At 44.5% G+C, this 21,305-nt stretch overlaps 1 protein-coding gene across 2 annotated transcripts in view; it reads right to left on the bottom strand.

The window, feature by feature from the left end:
• The window catches only part of ADD2 (adducin 2), a 117,662-nt gene that overhangs the window by 8,471 nt on the left and 87,886 nt on the right, over positions 1-21,305 (bottom strand). For both annotated transcript variants that reach the window (XM_070476452.1, XM_070476445.1), the window contains 6 exons: positions 20,046-20,222; positions 11,330-11,587; positions 10,321-10,440; positions 9,211-9,300; positions 7,095-7,242; positions 5,048-5,173 (listed from right to left, as the gene is read on the bottom strand). In XM_070476452.1, the coding sequence (XP_070332553.1) occupies positions 5,048-5,173; positions 7,095-7,242; positions 9,211-9,300; positions 10,321-10,440; positions 11,330-11,587; positions 20,046-20,222 (919 nt within the window). The remainder of the gene's footprint in view (positions 1-5,047; positions 5,174-7,094; positions 7,243-9,210; positions 9,301-10,320; positions 10,441-11,329; positions 11,588-20,045; positions 20,223-21,305) is intronic.

The following is a 21,305-nucleotide window of genomic DNA, read 5'->3' as shown; positions in this document are numbered from 1 at the left end:
TCTGCTATCACAGCCTGTTTCCCTCTGCCTGGACCACCCTTCTCTATCTTCTCCATGTCCCCAACCTTCACCCACACAATGAATCAGCTTGAGTCTTACCCTCCCCTTAAACTCTTTCCTGATCCCATTCCTGCTTCCAGGTAGAATGTGTCACTCCTTTTGGCCCCTACTATACAAATTTCCATCACAGCAACTATAAAACAATCACTTCTTTTTAATGTCTATCCCCTCCCTCAAAACTGGAATAAATTAGACAAGACTGTTTAATTATCTATGTAACTAACTCATAGGAGGTACTCAAAAAGTGATTGTGGAATCCATGAATGGTTGAATGCATCAGCAAACAAATGAACATGTGAATGGTTTTATTCCAACCAAGCCAGCACCACACATTGTCATCTTTCTTACTTGTGACAGCCTGAGCCAACCATGTAAACAAAGAGCAGCCTGTGTGCGGGCCTCTACCTCCTGAACCTACCCCTCTGTCCCCACTCTCAATCTCCTGGACTTTTGTTCCTTTCATGGCCCCTCACTTAGGCGACCCATGAGGTCGTGTTTCTCAAGTCTCACCCTCTCAGATGACTTTGTTACCTGCTTTCTAGCCCCATGAACACAACTGTGGATTAGAGGGCTCCCCATTTCTGTCCATGTGCCACTTCCTGCCCTGGTGGTAACAGGCATCCCCACTCCAACAGCACCGTTCACACATGCCCACCCCAGCAGCCTCATCCACAGCTGCAGCCTCTGCTGTGTCTTGCTTTAGGAGCACACACCCAGGTTCTTCTTCCCCATCCAGAAAATGAGACTGTGCTGAGAGATGCTGAGACCAAAGCTGAGAGACGCTGGCAGTATACAGAGCTCTCTCATGATGCACTGCTCAGGGAGCAGCAGAACACACAAAGTGGGGCTGGGAGGCGACAGGCCTCGGAGAAGTAAGGTTGCAAATTAAGGTCATCACTCCCTCACCTGGAGGAAACCAAAAACGCTGAAGGGTGTGTCTGACCAAGAAAAGGGGCAGCAGGACAGGGCTCTAGTAATACTTATTGGGCCCCAGTAAGAAAAGCATCAAGGACCAGCTCTGAGAGTCCAGATCCCTCCTCTGCTAAAAGCCCAAAACAGGTAAGATCAGAACTTGATGGGTCTTCAGCTATTTGAAGACCAGGTTGGGAAGAGCCCCAGCAGCTAGAAGCAAATGGAAACTCACCTTCTCACATCCCCTAAGGAGAATCACTGGCTTTCTCTCCTAGATGGGGCACTTGGAGCTCTGGGACTAGGAGACAGATGTGGGAGTGGGTGGAATGAAGTAGAGGCTGAAAAATGGGGGTGTCTATCCAAGGATGGTGGTCAGAAAGCAGGAGGAAGAGGAAAGGGAGTAGGGAGAGTGTCCTTTCTCTTTCAGAGAAAGACTGGGCTTGGCAGTCAGGGACAATATCTACACCCTCATGGGTTGGAAAGAGCTGAAAGGCTTGCAGAGGCTGGAGGAGGAACAGAGGTGCTTTGGGAGGGAGATGGCAAGCTTATTTGGGTACTTACCTCTCAGAGTGGATTTCTCACTTTCCCTCAGCATCCAAACACTTGTCTCTCAGTCCTCCAGTGTCCCTTCCCAGAAAAGCCCACTCCCTGGAAAACTCACTATACTCTTGTCTGCCAATCCAAGCATATATCTCCCCATGGTCTGGTTCAAGCCTCCCTTGACATTTGACAACGGTCTTGCCCTTTTCTAAACCTACTACCAGTATATTAATTTTACACTTGAGTGTGGCTCCCTCCCACACTGAGTATGGGATGGCCCTGTGACTTGGAAGAAGCAACAGAATGCAGAGGAAGTGCCACTAGAGGAAATGCCATTAAAGGAAGTGCCACTAACCAGCCTCAGGCTGAAGAATTAAGAAGGCCTAGCAGCTTCTGTTAGCTTCTGTTTGGGGAGCCCTGAGGCACCACGTATAAAGTCCAACAACCTTGATGGGAACATAGATGGAGAGGCCACATGAAGAGTACTTACAATCATATGGAGAGAGACAGAGACATACAGACAAAGAGGCCCAGCCATTCCACTGTCCCAGCTGAGCCCAGCCTTCCAGCTATTCCTGCCAAGGCACCTGACAGGTGAGTGCACTATCTTGGAAATTCTAGTTCAGTCAGGCACCCCGATGACTGCAGCTCCAACTGACATCAGTAGAGCAGAAGAACCAACCCACTGAGCCTAGTCAACCCACAGAAGAACTAATTTCCATAAACCGGTTCTCATTAAGTGCTATGATTTAATAATTATCTACTGCTACATAACAAACCACCCCAAAACTTAGTGACTTAAAACAGCAAGCAGTATAGTATCTCTCACACCCCTGGGAACACAGAAAACAGTGAGAGCTCATTTATGAAAGCACAGAACAGGATCCTTTTATATTTAGAATCTCCTTTTATCCTGATAACAATGCTGTGAATTAAGAAAGGAAAGGATTCATGTTAGTTCCCCATTCTTTAGTGTTTTTAAGCAACTTATTTGAGATGGCTAAATTAGTCAGTGACAGAGCTGAACTTCTAATGTCAAATGCAGGGCTATTTCTTTGTGGGGATAGCCAGTGCTCCTGGGGGGATGGAGTTGGCAGGGGCAGGGACAGTCAGGAGCTGGTCAAAGAGAAGGTGATGACAGAGATGGCAGAGGTGAGGGAGGAGGACTTGAAAGCCTCTTTCAGAGAGGCTGGGAGGTAGAAGTAAAGGAAGAGTGATGGTGAGGTGATTTAGCACAAGAGGATTTGAGAGTATGGTGACAGATGGAGAAAAACCCATTCCTGACCCAACAGGTAAGCTACACGTGAAAGTGCAGATGCTACTTGGAGGGTTAGCCCTGTCACCCTGAGGAGCTGGGCAAGCCATCAGGTAGCATGGCCAAGCCACCAGCCCTACCTCACAATAGCCACCCTAGACAGCTCCAACTGGGCCTCATCACATGAGGTCAGCTCCAAAGAGGTCCACATTCCCCAACTCTGTCTATTTCAGAAAGTCTCTTTTCTAATCACTCAACTGGGGTGTGCCTCTCCATGGAGCACAGATTTGGGTCAGAGAAAAGCAGGAATTCAGGCAGTGGGAAAGCAGTGATCCCATCCCTTACATCCTCCTCTTCCTGCCCTCTGTCCCACTGGACAGTAGAGATTGCTCTAAGGGGCTCCCAAGAGCTGAAATGGAAGCCTTCTCTCAGTGGCATCGCCTTCCTGCAGTTGGCTGCAGGGATGCTGCAGACAGCAGTCAGACTGGATGCTCTCTGCATCCAGATCAGGCAGTTGTGCCCCCAGGTCATTCAGGCTCTGGCCTCCAGCCCTAAAAGACATCATAGGCTCCTTAGATGGGCCCATGCATTAGGAATGGGCTCCAGACGTGCTCCTGAGGCCAGAGGGGAGCAGCCAGCAGCTGGTCTCACAGTTCATTCCCTGTGGGGGCTTATTGCTTGTGGGTGGTGTGCCCCATGTGAATACCAGAGTGTGCATGAGTGTATCTATTTTAGAAAGAGCCTAGTCCATGCACAGCACATGTGGAATTGGTCACGGCATTTACAGTTAGGAAACCTCCCAAAGGCAAGGTTGTGAACTGCAAATTAAAAATTGAGGAGAAACCTATTTCCTTTGAAAAAGTCCTCCCTCCCCACATTGTGAGTGTTGGAGTAAGTTAGTAAACAGCATCTCTATACTTCTGACAGAGACAGGTATTCAGAATCAGAGGAAACTCCTTTGATGAAGGCACAAATGGGAAGAGAAAGGAAAACATTGTGCAGACAGGCTGACAACACTGTGATGAGACAGAGTGAACACAGTCATGGGACATCCACTCAGGCTCTGGCCTCAAGCAGATGGGTTTCCTCTGGCAGTGCTAGGCCTGTGGTCAAGGCAACAACTCATTTACAGAAGGAGCTCAGGATTGCAGTATGCAAGCAGCATCCACATGTCTGGCCATTCTACCCAGCAAGGGGAAGGTTCCATCAGGCCACCCAGCTGGTACCATCTGCATGGGGTCCAGCCCTCCCTGGTAAGGGCCTCGGGGAACCCAGGGGAGGAGCATTCATTCCCCACAGTGATTCCAGAAGCTCATTAAAGACACTTTCATGATCTGGGAGGTGTGGACTATATTATTATTATCTGCCAAACCTATATAATTAATCATAACCACAATTGGATCTTATATTTAAATCATGCTTTTACTCTTTCCAAGTATGTTTTCATCTATACCTTCCATTATATATAAAAGAAACTTAAAAAGCAATATTAGTAGCCCCATTTGACAGACAAGGAAACTGAGGCATGGATACTGATCTTCTAAAATCAGCAGTTGAGTTCTTATTAGTTAGCAGTTAAGTTGGACCTAGAGCTCTGTTTTAGTATCTAATATCTAGCTAGAATCTAATGATGTGGTTTTCAGCCTGGGCTATGTATTAGACACACCTGGAGAGAGATCTTAACACTTCAGGCTGCACTCCTCCGCCCCTACTCCTAGACCACTGAACTCAGAATCACTGGGGTAGGACCCTGGCAGGTGTCAGGAACTGTGAAGCTCCCCAGGTGATTCCAACGCACAGTCAAAGGTTGACAGGTACATCATCAGCCTTACCTGGGAGCTTGCTAGACATGCAGGGCCTCAGGTCCCACCCCAGACTTACTGCATCTTAATTTTAACATTTTAATCTTCACTTAAACCAGATGCCTAGGTGAATCCTGTGCACAGTAGGGTCTAAGCACTGGGCTGCTGCATCTAGTCTGCATCAGCCAGTCTGGCCTGAGTTGGAGACGAGGAGGCTATGGGCCAGTCATTAACGTACTCAGCATTGCTTAGACCGGGCTATACCCGTAAGGTGTGTTGTCACAGCTTGTGAATGGAACAAGCTTAAAACTGGTAACCTCTATTTCAGGATCCCTAGGAACAGCAGAGGGGAAGGAGTTTCTGGTAGGAGGGCAGCGTGTGTGACAAGGCGGGAGCGCTGCAGTGCACAACCCCTTGCAGACCCCTTTCTCGGTCTGTGGAGGTGCCTCCTCCCTGCCAGCGGCTCAGCTCGACTCACCGTCCACAGATTTGGAGGGAGAGACCAGAGGGCTCTTCGGCTCGGACTTGGCTGGGCTCTGAGCTGGAGAAGCAGGTGCAGACTTCACAGGGGAGCCGGGCTCCTCTGGGGCAGGCTCCTTCTCTCCTGGAAACACAGACAAGCAACTCAGGACAGAGGTAAGGGAGATGAGAGATGCGCAGACAGAGTGCTCTAAGGCAATGCTTTCTTCTACGTGGTCCTCATTTCTCCTAACTGGAATTAGCTGCTTCCACATCCCCTCCACCCCCACACCAACACACACACTTTTTAAAATGTCTGCTACACTCTGGACGAGGCAAATGGGAGGAGTCAGAGTCCAGTTCTGTTTCCTCCATCAAATCACATCCTCAGATGGATTATATTACCCCTGATGTGGATGCAAGACTGCAGGGTAATTCCCGCCCACCATTTGTATGCAGCTCATATACTATTTATGTAATTTACATGTTCAGCCCAAACAATCTCTAGAGACAAAAAGCACTGTATTTTTCTATCTACTTCTTCGACTGGCACGTGAGAAGTCCAAGCAAGCTGGCAAGAGTTCTTCTAGTGCCTTTGTGCGGAAGACGGCTGACTTTGGGTGGGGAGGGGATGTGGAAGAAGGTCCTTCCCGGAGGGAATAAAAGCCTTTGATACCATGCAGGGGCCTGTGGGACTCCTGGGCACAAGGCCTCTCTGTCCCCCATTTCTTTGATTATAGGAAGCTACCTTCGTTCAACCTCCATGACCTTCCCTGAGTTCCAATGGGGAGATTCAAGCTGTTGTTAATTATAAAGAGACAGGAGGTGAGACGAGGGAGAAACAAACAGCAAGAGCAGCCTTGGGGCAAGGCCCATCAGAGGAAATACACACCATATCTTTGAGCTATTTTGCAGATAATGAAACACCTTCCAAGTGGAAGAAGGTAATGATTAATAATGACATGCTGCCCACAAGCATGTAGACCCCAGATCAGTTGGAACTGAAGGTTGACAATGCTGACTCCTACTTACCTCACCACTAACCCATCCAAAGAACGTCCATGAGCTGATCACCCCTTCTTTGGACAATTAATACAAAATTTCTCACTATCTTCCCCAAGTTGGAACATACAGTTGTGACGGCATTAGCTCACCATTGCCCCCTTCGCCTGGCAAAGCAATAAAGCTATTCCTATCTACTTCACCCAAAACTCTGTCTCTGAAATTTGATTCTGTACCAGTGCAGAGAGAAGCTGAACTTTCAGCATCATCTTGTCTGGTGGACAAAATCAAGAGCTAAGTCCTGTGTCTTAGACCCCAAGTGCATCTAGAGCAAAGAGAAGGGACAGCTCATGAGGGGAACAGAGAGGTCTTCCTAGATGGAGAGAAGTTTGCCATGGAGCCTGAAGTGTAGACAATACTGAATAAGGTAGCCAAGAAGGGAAACTCTGCCAGGAAGGGGCAAAAGCATGAACAAGCTCTCAAGAGTCAGTTGGGCTTGACTGAGATTCCGACATAAAGGCCTTGGCTGCTGACAGTTCTGATTGCCAGGTTTATACCAAACCAGATAGATCCGTCAACAACAGTGATCACTATAATAATGATCATATTATTACAACTAACATTTGTCTGGTGCTTACTGACCTAGGCCATATTTATAGGCCCTACTCTAAGCAAGCACCACATGGATTAACTCCTTCCCAGGTGAGAGCGTCAGTGGGGTCATAGCAGCACCGTGTAACCACTGCCAGGCATGAGGCATGAGGGGCATTACTGGGGATAACAGTATTATGCTCATAAGAATATTGTTTGGTGATGAGGCAGGGAGGTCAAATTGAAGACATGAGAGAGAAGAGACACAGAGAAGCACATGAAGGTTGAAAACAAAGCAGAGAAGCCTGGACGGAGCCCTGGGGGCTCTGGTGGGCAGGAAGAAGTGGGGTCCGGCTGCTTGGACGGGGGCAAGGGGCAGTGACGACCTCAGTTTCTCTGCTGCCTCCCGGGTGCCCCAAGCTCTCCCCTCCCTCCAGCAGGTCCTGAAGCACTGGCCCCCCGGGGTTATTTACCCTCCAGTTCTAGCTTCTTCCTCTCCACCTCCTTCTTGTACTCCTCCAGCTCCTGGTCCGTGAGTTGGCTGAAGGGGTTGGGCGCCGTCTCCTCGGATTCGTCTCTGGCATCCGCCTGGCCCTGGGACATCAGCTGGCTGTCTGTGGACTGAAAGTTAACCACAGAGCGTGTTGCCCTCTGAACGCCGCGCTCGGGGCCCAGGCCCCAGCTTCCTTTCAGACTCATGTGGCTGCCCATGGTCTTGCTGGGACAGCATGGCAAGCAGCTCCTTGGCAACAGCTCAGGGTCTTGGGGTGGGGTTGCTCACTCCTTCCCACGGCTATCTCACCCCAAGACCTGGATTCTCTGCAACTGCCTGGATGAATGCAGGGGTATGTCCCTCTGCCCCAGAAATAAAATCAAAGGATGCTCCCAAAGAAAAGGAAGATGCACCTTTATTGCAATCTCTCCTGTGGACACTTGCAAGCTGTCACTATGCAAATACAGTCAGCGGCCCACAGTCAGCCAGCCAAAACCCAGCAAGCAAAGCATTGGCTCAACCAGCTTCAAGCCAGCCACTCCCCACCCACCACCCCTCCTCCCCCAGCAGCAGGACAAGCCACACAGCACACAGCAGTAAGTCATATGCAAAACACACAGTGACTCCAGCATCCTCAGTCCAAACTGTTAGTTCTGTTGTGCACACAGTCATAAATTCAAGGAAGTCAAGGTCTTGAATCTTGGATCTTCAACCTGCCTGCTCTGCAGGTCCCTGCAGGGACACTGGCAAAATCACTGTGTTTCATCTCCTCTGGGGAGCCCCTGGCTCTGGAGAGCTCACCGCTGGGCCTTGTATAAGCTCAGAGAATCCTTTGACCCCTCTAGCCCAGGAGAGGGACTAATATTCAGACCCCACAGCCATTTATCCCTTTATCCTAACTCAGCATCCTCCTCTTGGCCTTTGGGGATACAGTGCTCTGGAGCTGAGGAGCCAAAGAAAGTGAAGCCCAAGGGAGGTGAGCCAGAGCAGCTGACCCACACCATGCCCTCTGGGCCATCCGTTTCTGGCCCATCAGAGCCCTGGGCTCCTACCAAAAGAAGGGCAGCACTGGGCCTATCTTAGGGAATTATGGGGTTCACAAGAGAGTCCAACACCAAGATCCCAAGAAGAGGGACTCCAAGGAGAGCACTTAGTATAAACAGCAGAGTTTTTAATAATTTTGCTCATTGTATCGAACTCTCACCTCCCCCCAATATCATGGGGTGGGTATGTCTATCCTTGACCCTGTAGCACATTTGATGTCCCTCCTCTTGGCTGAGCTGGGGTGGGGCAGAAGGGATGGCCTGACCTTCACACTTCCCTTGCCAACGGGCACCCATCTTGTGAGTTGCAGCCCCATCTGCAATCATGACATCAGTTTGCTCTGCAGAGAGGAATGGTCCCTGAATCCTCCACACACCCGGCCCCGGCTCTTACTGCTAAGGAAGATGCCACTGTGACTTTGCAATGAGCAGCAATGATTTCCAACACAAGCCAGAACTCTGACCTTAACCCCTTTCACTAAGCACTACACAAACACTGTTCTATCTCAAGCATGGAAACAACTTTGTATTTTCTAACGCCATGTGGGTTTTGTAGGCAACTCACTGGCACTCCCCCTCCTGTAGAGCACCCGTCCTTATATACACATCTGCGCTCTGAGAGCACATGGGCATCCTCTCAGAGCTGTGGCGTGACGATGCCATATTCAAGCACAGAGGACAGAACCATTTGGAGCAGGCAGCTATAGAGCCGCTGGGAGTGGCCAGCCACGCTCCTGCGAGCCCGCCCTGCGGAGCACTGGCAGAGGGCAGAGAGGAGTTCCACAGGAGAACCAGGCAAGCCTATCACTCCGGCGGGTGGGCGGATTGGGCTGCTCCCTGACCCCTCTCCCGCCCTCCCGGCGCCCACAGGGGGCGATAAGACACTGTCCTCAGTCCTCACAGCATCCGTTTTGCAGCAAAAGCACCAGCGCCCAAGATCACAGGGAAAGCTGAGCATATATGGGCTCACGGGTCCTGCCGCCCAGCCCCGGGCACTGCAGACCCAGAAGGCAAACTCGTTTCCCCTGCAGGCGGGGGCAGCGTCTGCTGTACCGGGCTTCGGCTCTTCTCCGCGATGACGCTGGCCAGCAGCTGGGACTGGGGCCCTGCCGACTTCACATCCTGTCGGTTTTGCTCTCGAATCTGTGTGGAAAGGGAGAGGAGAGTGAGCTAGCAGTCCAGAAGCAGGGCGTACTTAATAGGCCGCCCAGTGTAGTGTGAACATACACAGTAACACATCACGTCCACTCTGAGACAGTCCCCATGGCTGTTCCAGGGAATGAGTAGTTGATGTCAAACAGCAGATTCTCATGAACTCTAAGAAGATCATTGTAAGAGATGAAGAGTGAAACGAGGCATGGTAGATCCTTGTGGGGATTCTCAATTTTCAATATTCCTATAAAGCCCCTGAGGAATTGGTTTAAACTACAGATTTCTGGGGGAGAGGGACACCTCATACATGTTAAATCTCAAACCTGTGGGAGCAGGGTTGGGGGTAGCCCAGGAATCTGCATTCCAGAGGTGCACACATTGAAACACTGCTCTGAGAACATGCCTGGCCTATTGGAGGTGGTTCTGTTACAACTTAGGTATTTAAAGTAACATGAAGAAAATAAGTGAGTGAACTGTAACGCCAAGGTAGAGAAATAAATATAAAGGGGTTTGCAATTTTGAAAATGAGCCAAAGGGAAACAGCATAAAATTTGTAAAAATTCAATTTGGGGGCCTCTACTGTCTGAAGCTAGCACCCCTCTCTTAGATGTTTACACATGATGAAAAAAGCACAGCACTTAGCACGGTGCCTGGAATATGGCTAATAAATGATAGTTTCTTTCCTGTGTCAGCTTTTCTGGTGGCTCAGCTGGTAAAGAATCTGCCTGCAATGCTGGAGACCTGGGTTCAATCCCCGGGTCGGGAAGATCCCTTGGAGAAGGGAATGGCAATCCACTCCAGGATTCTTACCTGGAGAATTCCATGAATAGAGGAACCTGGTGGGCTACATTCCATAGGGTCGCAAAGAGTTAAACATGACTTGAGGGACTAACGCTTTCTTTTTTTTCTTTCCCATAAGAGGCATCTGGGGTAAGTCAGGCACATCCTGCGGACATCCCCTCCTTACACCCCCGTGGGAGAAGAGATGGGAGGCAGTTAACTACACCTTACCTTGTTGCGCATGTCCAGCACTTCTTGGGGGTCAGTATAGAGAGGCACAAATTGGTTTGGGTTTTCGATCCGTATGGGCATGCCACTGCTGGATTTCTCCACCTCGTCAGCCTTCATCCACTGAACACACACAAGGCCCGGTGGGTAAGACAAAGACACACAGCTCACCATCCACCCCAGTGGTCCACCCCAGGAGAGCTGGGCTGACCGGCCTGCATGGAATGTCAGCAAGCCCAGACAAACACATTCCCTCCTCTTGGGGCACTTGGATGTCTATCTCCCAGAGCAGAGATGGGCAGCAGATGACCCAGCAACCAAACTAAGGCCCCTGATCAATGGCCCTAAAGAACACTTCGGAGGAACAGAGCCTCGGTGACCAGTTTCAACGGACAGGCAACCACTCGTGTTTTAAGAGGACTTGTGGATAGTTTCATTTTTTAAATGCAGAGCTATTCTATTTGGCTGCCAGCTACTTACAAAGTAAGTAGTAAAAATCAAATTAAGGGTCAGAGGTGTTTGTGTGAGGGAAAGAGAGGGAAAGAGCATAAAATTTGTAAAAATTCAACCTCTGGGCAGGTCTCTTCCACACATCTAATGCCTAAAGCAAGTCCACAGAAGAGGGTATAATGGGAGAGGACAATGTCATAGAAGCAAGTACCCACCTCCCTCCTGGTTTTGCATCAGACGGTCAGTTCAGATGTTGGATACCCATCCCCTGAACTTCCTGGAAGCCCTTCCGGATGTGGGAGCAAAAAGTTTTCATGTGGCTGAGAGTGACCTGGTTCAGCCACCCTCTGGACCAGAGGTACAAGAAGCAGGTGATCTGCTCTGTAGGCATGAGTGGCTGCTCCCAGACACCCAGTAGGAAGCCCTAAGGGGAGAGAGGACTAGCCCAGGCCTGGGGGAGGTTTGCTCTGTCCCCCTTTTAAAGTGGTTTAGCCCGCACAGGTGGCCAGGCACTCTCCTCTGACCCCGATCTCCCCAGCGGAGCCCCCTCTGCCCTCCTTACTGTGGTCTTGGGCCGAGGGCTGCCCATGCTCCTCTGGACCTCATCGGCCACGTTGACCCGCAGGTAGGTGTTGGGCGTGTTGAGCCAGCGGGTCTTCTCCTTCTGCTGCTTCTGGGCATGCTGCCGCAGAGCAGGCACTGGGGCGCCGTCCTCCTCAAACACGAAGGCAGTGACGGTGGCTGGAATCTCCACCTCACTTTTGTGTTTGGTTTTCTCTTGAACAAAGGGATAGCGGTAGGTGTAGCCTGTTCTGTAACCCTAAAAAGAACAAAAATAGAACCACTTAAGGTAGGGAAAATGGTCAATAACATGCCAGCTGGCCAGGCCACACACTTCACCCCCTTCCATCTAAAGGACTCAGTTTAACCCAAAGTCTGCATAATAAAATACAACCCAGGCCTTGCCATACCTCTGGAAGAAAGTGAAATTGTTAGTTGCTCAGTCGTGTCTGACTCTTTGTGACCCCCATGGACTGCAGCCCGCCAGGTTCCTCAGTCCATGGGATTCTCTAGGCAAGAATACTGGAGTGGGTTGCTATTTCTTTCTCCAGGGGATCTTCCCCACCCAGGGACTGAACCCAGGTCTCCCGCATTTCAGGCAGATTCTCTACTTGTTCCCAGTCTTGGTCCCCCAGTCTCTCCTTTCCTCCACTCCAACAAGCCCTTTGATCAGGGGTGAAAAAGTCACCAAAATTTTGTGGACCAGACAGAGCTCCAGCTCTGGGTCTGGTCCAGTAATTGTCAACACACTGAAATCACAAAGGAGCTTTGAAAATATGGATACCTGGACTCACCTCAGAGTTGCCCATTTCATTGGACATTGGTGCAATCTGGGCTACAGGACTTTAAAAAGCTTCCCAGCTGCTTTGAACAGTAGCCCTCCCTTCCTCAACTCTAAAGTTTCTCGACTATTTCTCTCTTGGGACCCCTGAATTTGACTCAAGAACATCCCTATCTCCTAAGAAGGGCCATATCCCTCAAAGGTGGGCTGTTACTTAGAATGAATATTCAGGAATCTTAGCAGCTGCTGGAATAATTCTCAGCTCTGCCAGTCTTCTTTTTTTAAGTTAAAGTGGCATTAAAAATTATGTGGATTACAAAAAAATACATAGCCATGTAGAAAAATTAAGCAATATGAAAAAAACATAAGGAAAATATGGGTTTTATTCAAAATCTCATCCTGAGAGACAACCACTAAAAATCCTTTCAGTCATCTCTCTAAGCATACATATACATATGCACATATGTAAATATACAGACTATATAATTAATGTATAATATACATAAAATATATAAAACACTATATAAATGGGACTGTACCACATAAGCAGCCTTTTAAAAAACCGAGATATAACTGACATGTAACATTATATTAGTTTCAGGTGTACAACACAGTGATTCAATATTTGTATGTATTCTATGCATAACTGAATCACACCTGAAACTAACAGCATTGTAAATCAACTATGTCATTGTTTAGTCGCTAAATTGTGTCCAGGTCTTTTGTGACCCCATGGACTATAGCCTACCAGGCTCCTCTGTCCATGGGGTTTCCTAGGCAAGAATACTGGAGTGGCTACTATACTTCAATTAAAAAGAAATTGTATGTATTGTGAAACGATCACCATGAACCTAGTTAACATCTGGCACCTTACATACTTACAATTTTTTTTCTTATGAAGAGAACTTTTTAAGATCTACTTTTTTAGCAACTTTCAAATATACAACACAGTATTATTAACTGCAGTCACCATGCTGTACATTACACCCCCAGGATCACTTATTTTATATATGGAAGCTTTTACCTTTGATCCTTTACCCATTTCTCTCTGCCCCATACCTGGTAGCTACCAATCTGTTCTCTGTATCTCTGAGTTTGAACTTTTTGGTTTTGGGGTTTGTTTTTTTTTCAATTCCACATATAAATGAGATCATACAGTATTTGTCTTTGTATGACTTATTTCACTCAGCATAGTCCCCTCAAGTTCCATCCACATTGTTTCAAATGGTTAGACTTCTTTCTTTTCATGGCTGAATAATATTCTATCATATATATGTATATATATAAACACCACTTTTTCTTTATCCATTCTTCCATCAGTGAATACTTAGTTGCTTCCATATCTTGGCTATTTTAAGTATTACTACATAATCAGCTTTATAAGTTGCTTCTCTAGTTCATCAACGTGTCTTGGAGATTTCTTCATGTTACTGAACATAGATACACAGCAACCTTTAAACAACTGCATAATATGCCAGTGAATGCACATATCACAATTTATCTAACCAACACTGGAAGACACTTTTGTTAATTTCAAAATATTATAAACAACCCTGAAATGAGTAATTTTACACATTTTTCTTTAAGCAGTTAACATAAATGCCTAGTAATGAAAATGACTGAGTCAAAGGGTGCACAGTTTTTACATATTTATTTTAAAAGTTTTTATATATTTATCATGTCCATCTTCCCAAGACACTGAGCCAGTTTGTACTTCTGCCAATTGTGCTGGAGCTCCCAGTTCTCATCTCCTTTCCCCACACTGAATGTTGTTGGGGTTTAAAAAAATCATTGGCAGTTAGATGGGTTAAAAGTAAAACCTTCTACTTTTGTTTTGTTCTTTTTTAGATTACTAGTAAGACTGGATATTTAATTACATTCAATGGCCTCGAATATCTTCCCTTGTAAACTGTGTCTTCAGTTCATTTTCCTATTGTGATGTTTATCTTTTTCATATTATTTCTTTTACAGTAAAGATATGGATCTTTTGACTGTCAGAGATGTTGCAAATATTTTCCCCATATTTTAGTTTTGTTCATGGCGGGTGAGGTGGTTTTTAAAAATGTAAAATTTGAATTTTAGTGTAATCTTAACTGTCAATATTTGTCATTATGATTTCAGACTTTCCTGCCATGCTTGACAAAGTCTTTCCCAACACAAGAGCATCAAAAATATTAATCTATGTTTTTAAATACCTATATGAATTTCCTTTTCATGTTTAAATTTTTGGTGAATGAGGGATCTATCTTGAAAGGATAAAGCAGCAAGCCACCCTAGGTTCATTTCCCACAGGGCTAGGAGTCTATCTTTCCCCACAGATTTATAAGATGGCTGTTTCTCCTGTTAAATTTTCATGTATTTGGGATCTATTTCTGGACTCTCTAAGCTGATTCTGGACTCTCTAGCTCTGATTGGCCCGTCCCTTCTGGACTAATGCCCCTTCCTTCAATGACTAAAGCCTTATCGCACTTTACCATGTGGTGGTAATCACTATAGAATTTTCCAAGCCATTCTGAATTTCACCTGAAAGAACATGTTGCTAAGTCCTTATATCTTGCTCCACTTTTGAGGAAATTACATTGAGTTTATTGATTAACTTGGAAACCTCTTTACCCTATTGAAGCTTTTAACCAAGAATAAATTATAGCTCTTCACTGATTTAAAGTTTTCTCTGATGTCTATTGGTTAAATTTTGCAACTGTCTTTAAAGGGCTTCTGCTTAAAACTTTATGATGTTGCTGCATTTACAAATAGGATTTTCTCTCATATTTTCACATTCATTATTATATGTTAAAATACAAAAAAGCCACTAATTTTTACGCGTATTTTCATAATTGGCCACTTTAAGTGCACTCATTATTTTTTCTCAATTGGAGGATGATTGCTTTACAATGCTATGTTGGTTTTTACCATACAACAACATGAATCTATAAGTATATGTATATGTCCCCTGCCTCTTGGACCTCACTCCTAGCCCCCACCCCATCCCACCCCACTAGGCTGCCCCAGAGCATGGGGTTGGGCTCCCTGTGCTACACAGCAACTTCCCATTAGCTATCTATTTTACATATGGTAAAGTATATGCTTCAGTTCCAGTCTCTCAATTCGTCCCACTCTCCTTCCCCTACTGTGTCCATAAGTCTATTCTCTGTGTCTCTATTTCTGTCCTGCAAATAGGTACATCAGTGCCATTTTTCTAGATTCCATATATATGCATTAATATATGATATTTGTTTTTCTCTTTCTTACTTACTTTCCTTTATATAACAGGCTCTAGGTTCGTTCACCTCACTAGAACTGACTCAGATTTGTTCCTTTTTATAGCTGAATAATATTCCCTTATATGTATGTACAGGGCTTCCCAGGTGGAGATAGTGGTAAAGAAGCCTCTTGCCAATACAGGAGACACAGAGATGCGGGTTGGATCCCCAGGTTAGAAAGATCCCCTGGACAAGGACACGGCAACCCACTCCAGTATTCCTGCTTATATCTTACTTATATTCTTGTTTATATCTGTTGATGGACATATAGGCTGCTTTCATGTCCCAGCTGTTGTAAACAGTGCTGCAATGAACATTGAGGTGTCTTTTTCAACTATGATTTTCTCAGGGTATATGTACCCAGTATTGGGATTGCTGGGTCATATGGTAGTTTTATTCCTAGTTTTTTTAAAGAAATCTCCGTACTGTTCTCCATAGTGGCTGTATCAATTTACATTCCCATCAACTGTGCAAGAATATCTCCTTTTCTCCACTTCCTCTCCAGCATTTATTACTTGTAGATTTTTTGATGATGGCCATTCTGACTGTTGTGAAGTGACTCCTCATTGTAGTTTTAATTTGCATTTCTCTAATAATGAGCAATTTTGAGCAATTTTTCATGTTTTATTGGCCATTCATATGTCTTCTTTAGAGAAATGTCTGTTTAGGTCTTCTGCCCATTTTTTGATTGTTTTTTTTGCTTGTTTGTTTTTCTGATATTGAGCTGCATGAGCTGCTTGTATATTTTGGAGGTTAATCCTTTGTCAGTTGCTTCATCTGCAATTATTTTCTCCCATTCTAAAGGTTCAGAGAAGGCAATGGCACCCCACTCCAGTACTCTTGTCTGGAAAATCCCATGGACGGAGGAGCCTGGTAGGCTGCAGTCCATGGAGTCGCTGAGAGTCAGACACTACTGAGCGACTTCACTTTCACTTTTCACCTTCATGCAATGGAGAAGGAAATGGTAACCCACTCCAGTGTTCTTGCTTGGAGAATCCCAGGGATGGGGGAGCCTCATGGGCTGCCATCTATGGGGTCACACAGAATTGGACACGACTGAAGCGACTTAGCAGCAGCAGCAGCATTCTAAAGGCTGTCTTTTCATCTTGTTTATGGTTTCTTTTGCTGTGCAAAAGCTTTTAATTTTAATTAGGTCTCATTTGTTTGTTTTCATTTTTATTTCCATTACTTTAGGAGGTGGATCATAGAGGATCTTGCTGCAATTTGTGTCCAAAAATGTTCTGCCTATGTTTTACTCTAAGAGTTGTATAGTTTCTGGTCTTCTATTTAGGTCTTTAATCCATTTTGAGTTTATTTGTGTTTATGGTGTTAGGACAAGTTCTAATTTCATCCTTTTACATGGAGCTGTCAGTTTTCCTAGCACCAGTTATTGAAGAGACTATCTTTTCTCCATTGCATATTTTTGCCTCCTTTGTCAAAAATAAAGTGCCCACAGGTGCATGAATTTATGGGCTTTCTATCTTGCTCCATCAGTCTATATTTCTCTTTTGTGCGAGTACCATACTGTCTTGATGACTATAGCTTTGTAGTACAGTCTGAAGTCAGGAAGGTTGATTCCTCCAGCTCCATTGTTCTTTCTCAAGATTGCTTTAGCTATTTGGGGTCTTCTGTGTTTCCATACAAACTGTGAAGTTTTCTGTTCCGGTTCTCTGAAAAATGCCATGGAAATTTGATAGGTATTGCATTGAATCTGTAGATGGCTTTGGATAGTATAGTCATTTTCACAATATTGAGTCTTATAACCCAAGAATATAATATATCTCTCCATCTGTTTGTGTTATCTTTGATTTCTTTCATGAGTGTCTTATAGTTTTTGGTATACAGGTCTTTTGTCTCCTTAGGTAGGTTTATTCTTAGGTGTTTTATTCTCTCTCTTTTTGTTTTTTGCAATGGTGAATGTGATTGATTCCTTAATTTCTCTTTCTGATTTTTCATTGTTCATGTGTAGGAATGAAAGGTACTTCTGTGTATTGATTTTTTACCCTGTGACTTTACTAAATTTATTGATTAGCTCTAGTAACTTTCTGATACTATCTTACAGGGTTTTCTATGTATAGTATCATGCCATCTGCAAACACTGAGAGTTTTACTTCTTCTTTTCCAATCTGGATTCCTTTTATTTCTTTTTCTTCTCTGATTGCCATGGCTAGGACTTCCAAAGCTATGCTGAATAAAAGTGATGAGAGTGGGCATCCTTGTCTTGTTCCTGATGTTAAAGGAAATGCTTTCAGTTTTCCACCATTGAAAATAATGTTTGCTGTGGGTCTGTCATATATGGCCCTTATTAAGTTGAAGTAGGTTCCTTCCATGCCCATTTTCTGAAGTTTTTGTCATAAGTGGATGCTGAATTTGGTTGAAAGCTTTTTCTGCATCCATTAAGATTATCAAATGATTTCCATCTTTAAATTTATTAATGTGGTGTATCACATGGATGGATTGGTGTACACTGAAGAATCCTTGGATCCCTGGGATAAAGTTGATTTGATCATGGTATAGGATCCTTTTAATGTGTTGTTGGATTCTGTCTGCTAGAATTTTGTTGAGGATTTTTGCATCTATGTAATTTTCTTTTTTAGTAATTTTCTTTGTGTGTGTGTGTTTTGGTATCAGGGTGATGGTGGTTTCACAGAATGAGTTTGGAAGTGTTCCTTCCTCTGCAATTTCTTGGAAAAGTTTGAGAAGGCTAGACATTAACTCTTCTCTAAATATTTGATAGAATTAACCTGTGAAGACATCTGGCCCTGGGCTTTTGTTTTTGGGGAGATATTTGAACACAGTTTCTACTACAGTGCTTGTAATTGATCTGTTCATAATTTCTATTTCTTACTGTTCAGTCTTGGAAGGCTGAACTTTTCTAAGAATTTGTCCATTTCTTCCAGGTTGTCCATTTTATTGGCATATATTGCTCATAGTAGGTCTCTTATGATCCTTTGTATTTCTGCATTGTCTGTTGTTACCTCTCCTTTTTCATTTCTAATTTTTTTTATTTGAGTCTTCTCCTTTTTTTTTCTTGATATGCACTCATTATTTCTAATTTTTCTCAGTTGATTCTTTTGAACCTTAGAGACAGGTAGATGTACTAACTATATAGAAGAGTAATTTTGTTTTCTTTACAACATGTACACCTCTTATTTTTAGATCTCACTGCCTTGAATTGATTTCCAATATTATTCTTGAACAACATTAAATAATAGTGCTGAGAACAGAATCACTGTTTAGTTTCAAAATTTAATGGAAATTCTTCTAGTGTTTCACCATGATACTGGTGTTTGTTTTGACAAAAAAAAAAAAAAAAGCAATTTTAATCGTATTAAATAAATGACTTCCTATACTACTTAACAGCTATTATTTTTATAAATAGAGATTACATTTTTATCAAATACCTTTTGATCTCAAAGTGATCCATAGGTTTTTATCCTTTGACTCATTGATATCATGAAATATATTTAGATTTATAATATTAAACCATCCTTCAATACAAGGAATGAGCCCTCACTTGTTTATCATGTATTATTATTCTAATACTATGCCAGATACTATTTGCTAGTTTTCATGCAGCATTTTTCATCAACTCAGAGTGAGATTTGTCTGAATGTGTTATAATTGTTAGGACCTGGTTTCCTTCTTTCACTCTTCTCTGCCACAGTTTAAACAGCATAAGAATAGTCTATTTCTTAAAGGTTTGAGGGAATTTCTGCATGAAACCATTTGGTCCTGGTGCTTTATTCAGCCACAGATTACTCAACACACAAATGTTATTAAGAGTTGTATTTTCATTGTGAATTATACCTTTAGTACTATAAAGTTACCCTCGTGGTCAGACCTGTAATAAACTGGTGATAATTTGGAGGAACTGGAAGCAAAAAGGAAAGGATTAATTATTGCAATGACCCAGACATAATAATGAAAGGGTCCAAATTAGTAGCAGTGAGGAGGGGGAAAAATACAGAAATGTTGCAAAAATAGGGCACATCTTCACTCTTCTGAGCAATCTGGGAAGCCATAGCCTCTTCTTGCACTTAGATCCTCACTGTAGATGCTTTCCTCTTATTCTTGAATTGTTTCCTGTTTATGTCATATATCATCAATTAAACTGTTAGTTCCAGAAGGAAGGATGTCTTATAATGCTTTTGGATCCTTTAAAGCCCACTCTAGTCACATATCAGTTAATTTTTCACCTGATTGTTTGGTTGATTCATCACAATAGGAATAGGGTTGTAATGCTGTTTATCAGAAATAGGGAAATCAAAGCTATTATGTTTTCTGCATTAAAATCATGAGATTAGAAGGAAACACAGAGCTAACTGCAAAAGAGGAGTAAGCCAAGTCACAATATGAGAGAGGCTCTGTGGTCCTGATTTTTGCTGGATTACCACCTCACATGCCAACCAGTAGCTTCCTACCCCTTCTCCAAAGGGCACCCAGCAGGTATGACATCCACAGCCCTTGGAAAGGGAGTGGCAAAGGCCACTGTTTGAGAAGACTCAAGTACTTTAGAATGACCACAAATTCTTAGTCAAGTTGCCACTCAAGAGGCTTTAACAGCTGAATTGTGATGCTGGCAGTTCTGACATCTACCGAGTGCTTCATACTGACTGGTTTTGGGGGGCTAAGCCGCAAGGACTGGCCTGGAAGGACAATGGCAGGAGACTCACCAGATTGTCCAGCATCCTCATGAGGGCCTCGAACTCGTGCTCCCCCAGCCGACTCTTCTGCATGGGCCCGAAGGTGCTTCCTGCCCACTGCACAGATCCCACCTCGTGAGGCCGGTGCTTCTCCTGCTCCAGCAGGATGAGGTTCTCCACACCCCCCGCACTGGACAGAGCGGACACCTGTGGCAAAGAGCAGAAAGCCATCAGCTCACACACACACACACGTGTGTGTGTGTGTGTACACCCACAACCCTGTACACATCTCTGCTCCTAGGCGTAACAGAGAATGGGGATCAGGGAAGGTTAGAAACAGAAATTTCTGGAAAACTGAATTGTATCTAGTTTTTTCCTCCCAGAGGAAAGCTGCTCCAAACTTGTAGGGCATGTGCCCATTTCCAAGGAAGAGGTATTAGTATTTCTTTCCTAATGTCAGTTTTTAGGGAGACATAGCAAGGGTTAAATCTTGAGAATAAAAGAGCGCAAAAGACTGAAAAGTTACTTGGCACAGAGGCCAACTTCAAGCTGTGATTATTTCCAGGGAACAAGGGAATTTGAAAAAAAGAGACTTCAATTCTCGTCTATAATATTTTACTTCTCCAAGAAGAAAAGGCTGTTGATATTTGTTAAATCTGGTGGATGGAGAGTGGGTATTGTATTATTCTCTGTATTTTTCTGTGTCTGAAATATCTCCCCTTAAAAAACAAGTCACTTGAAAGAAATAAGCTGGCTTCTAGGCCAACAAAATATGAGTGTGGCCTGTTGGGATGAATTAACAGGTCTAAAGGAAGAATATCCTTCATAATGGGTTTAGTCAGTCAAGGAAGCCCAGAAAAAGGAGACAGATGAACAGCTGACAGGCACAGCCAGGCCCTGTATAGGGCTTGGAGAACTTTCACCAACAGACTTAGAGTGTTTGCTCCACTATCAAGGCTCCATGGGGAGGCAACCATACAGATAACCAGAAGCAATGGACTTTGGGTTTTAGTGCAAGAGGTGTGTGTATAAAACAGGCAGTTTTAGAATGATCCTAAAAACATTCATGAATCCAACTAATCTTATTTTCTAATTCCATGCTCATCTGAAAGTACATTCTATTTATTCCCCATATCTGCCACCCAGATACAACTGGCTATGATTTGGCTTCTTGGGTAAGTCCAGACACAGAGAGAGAAATGGTGGATTCCAAGTATTGTAAGTACTGAAGCTGAAGTTTGGTACTGCATATCAAGACCCTTCCCCAGCAGCTCAGCTGGTAAAGACTCC

Source organism: Odocoileus virginianus, chromosome 2 (assembly GCF_023699985.2).
Source record: "Odocoileus virginianus isolate 20LAN1187 ecotype Illinois chromosome 2, Ovbor_1.2, whole genome shotgun sequence".
NCBI classification, from domain to species: Eukaryota; Metazoa; Chordata; class Mammalia; order Artiodactyla; family Cervidae; genus Odocoileus; species Odocoileus virginianus.
Note: the sequence above shows the minus strand (reverse complement) of the source record. Positions and strands in the feature narration are given on the sequence as shown.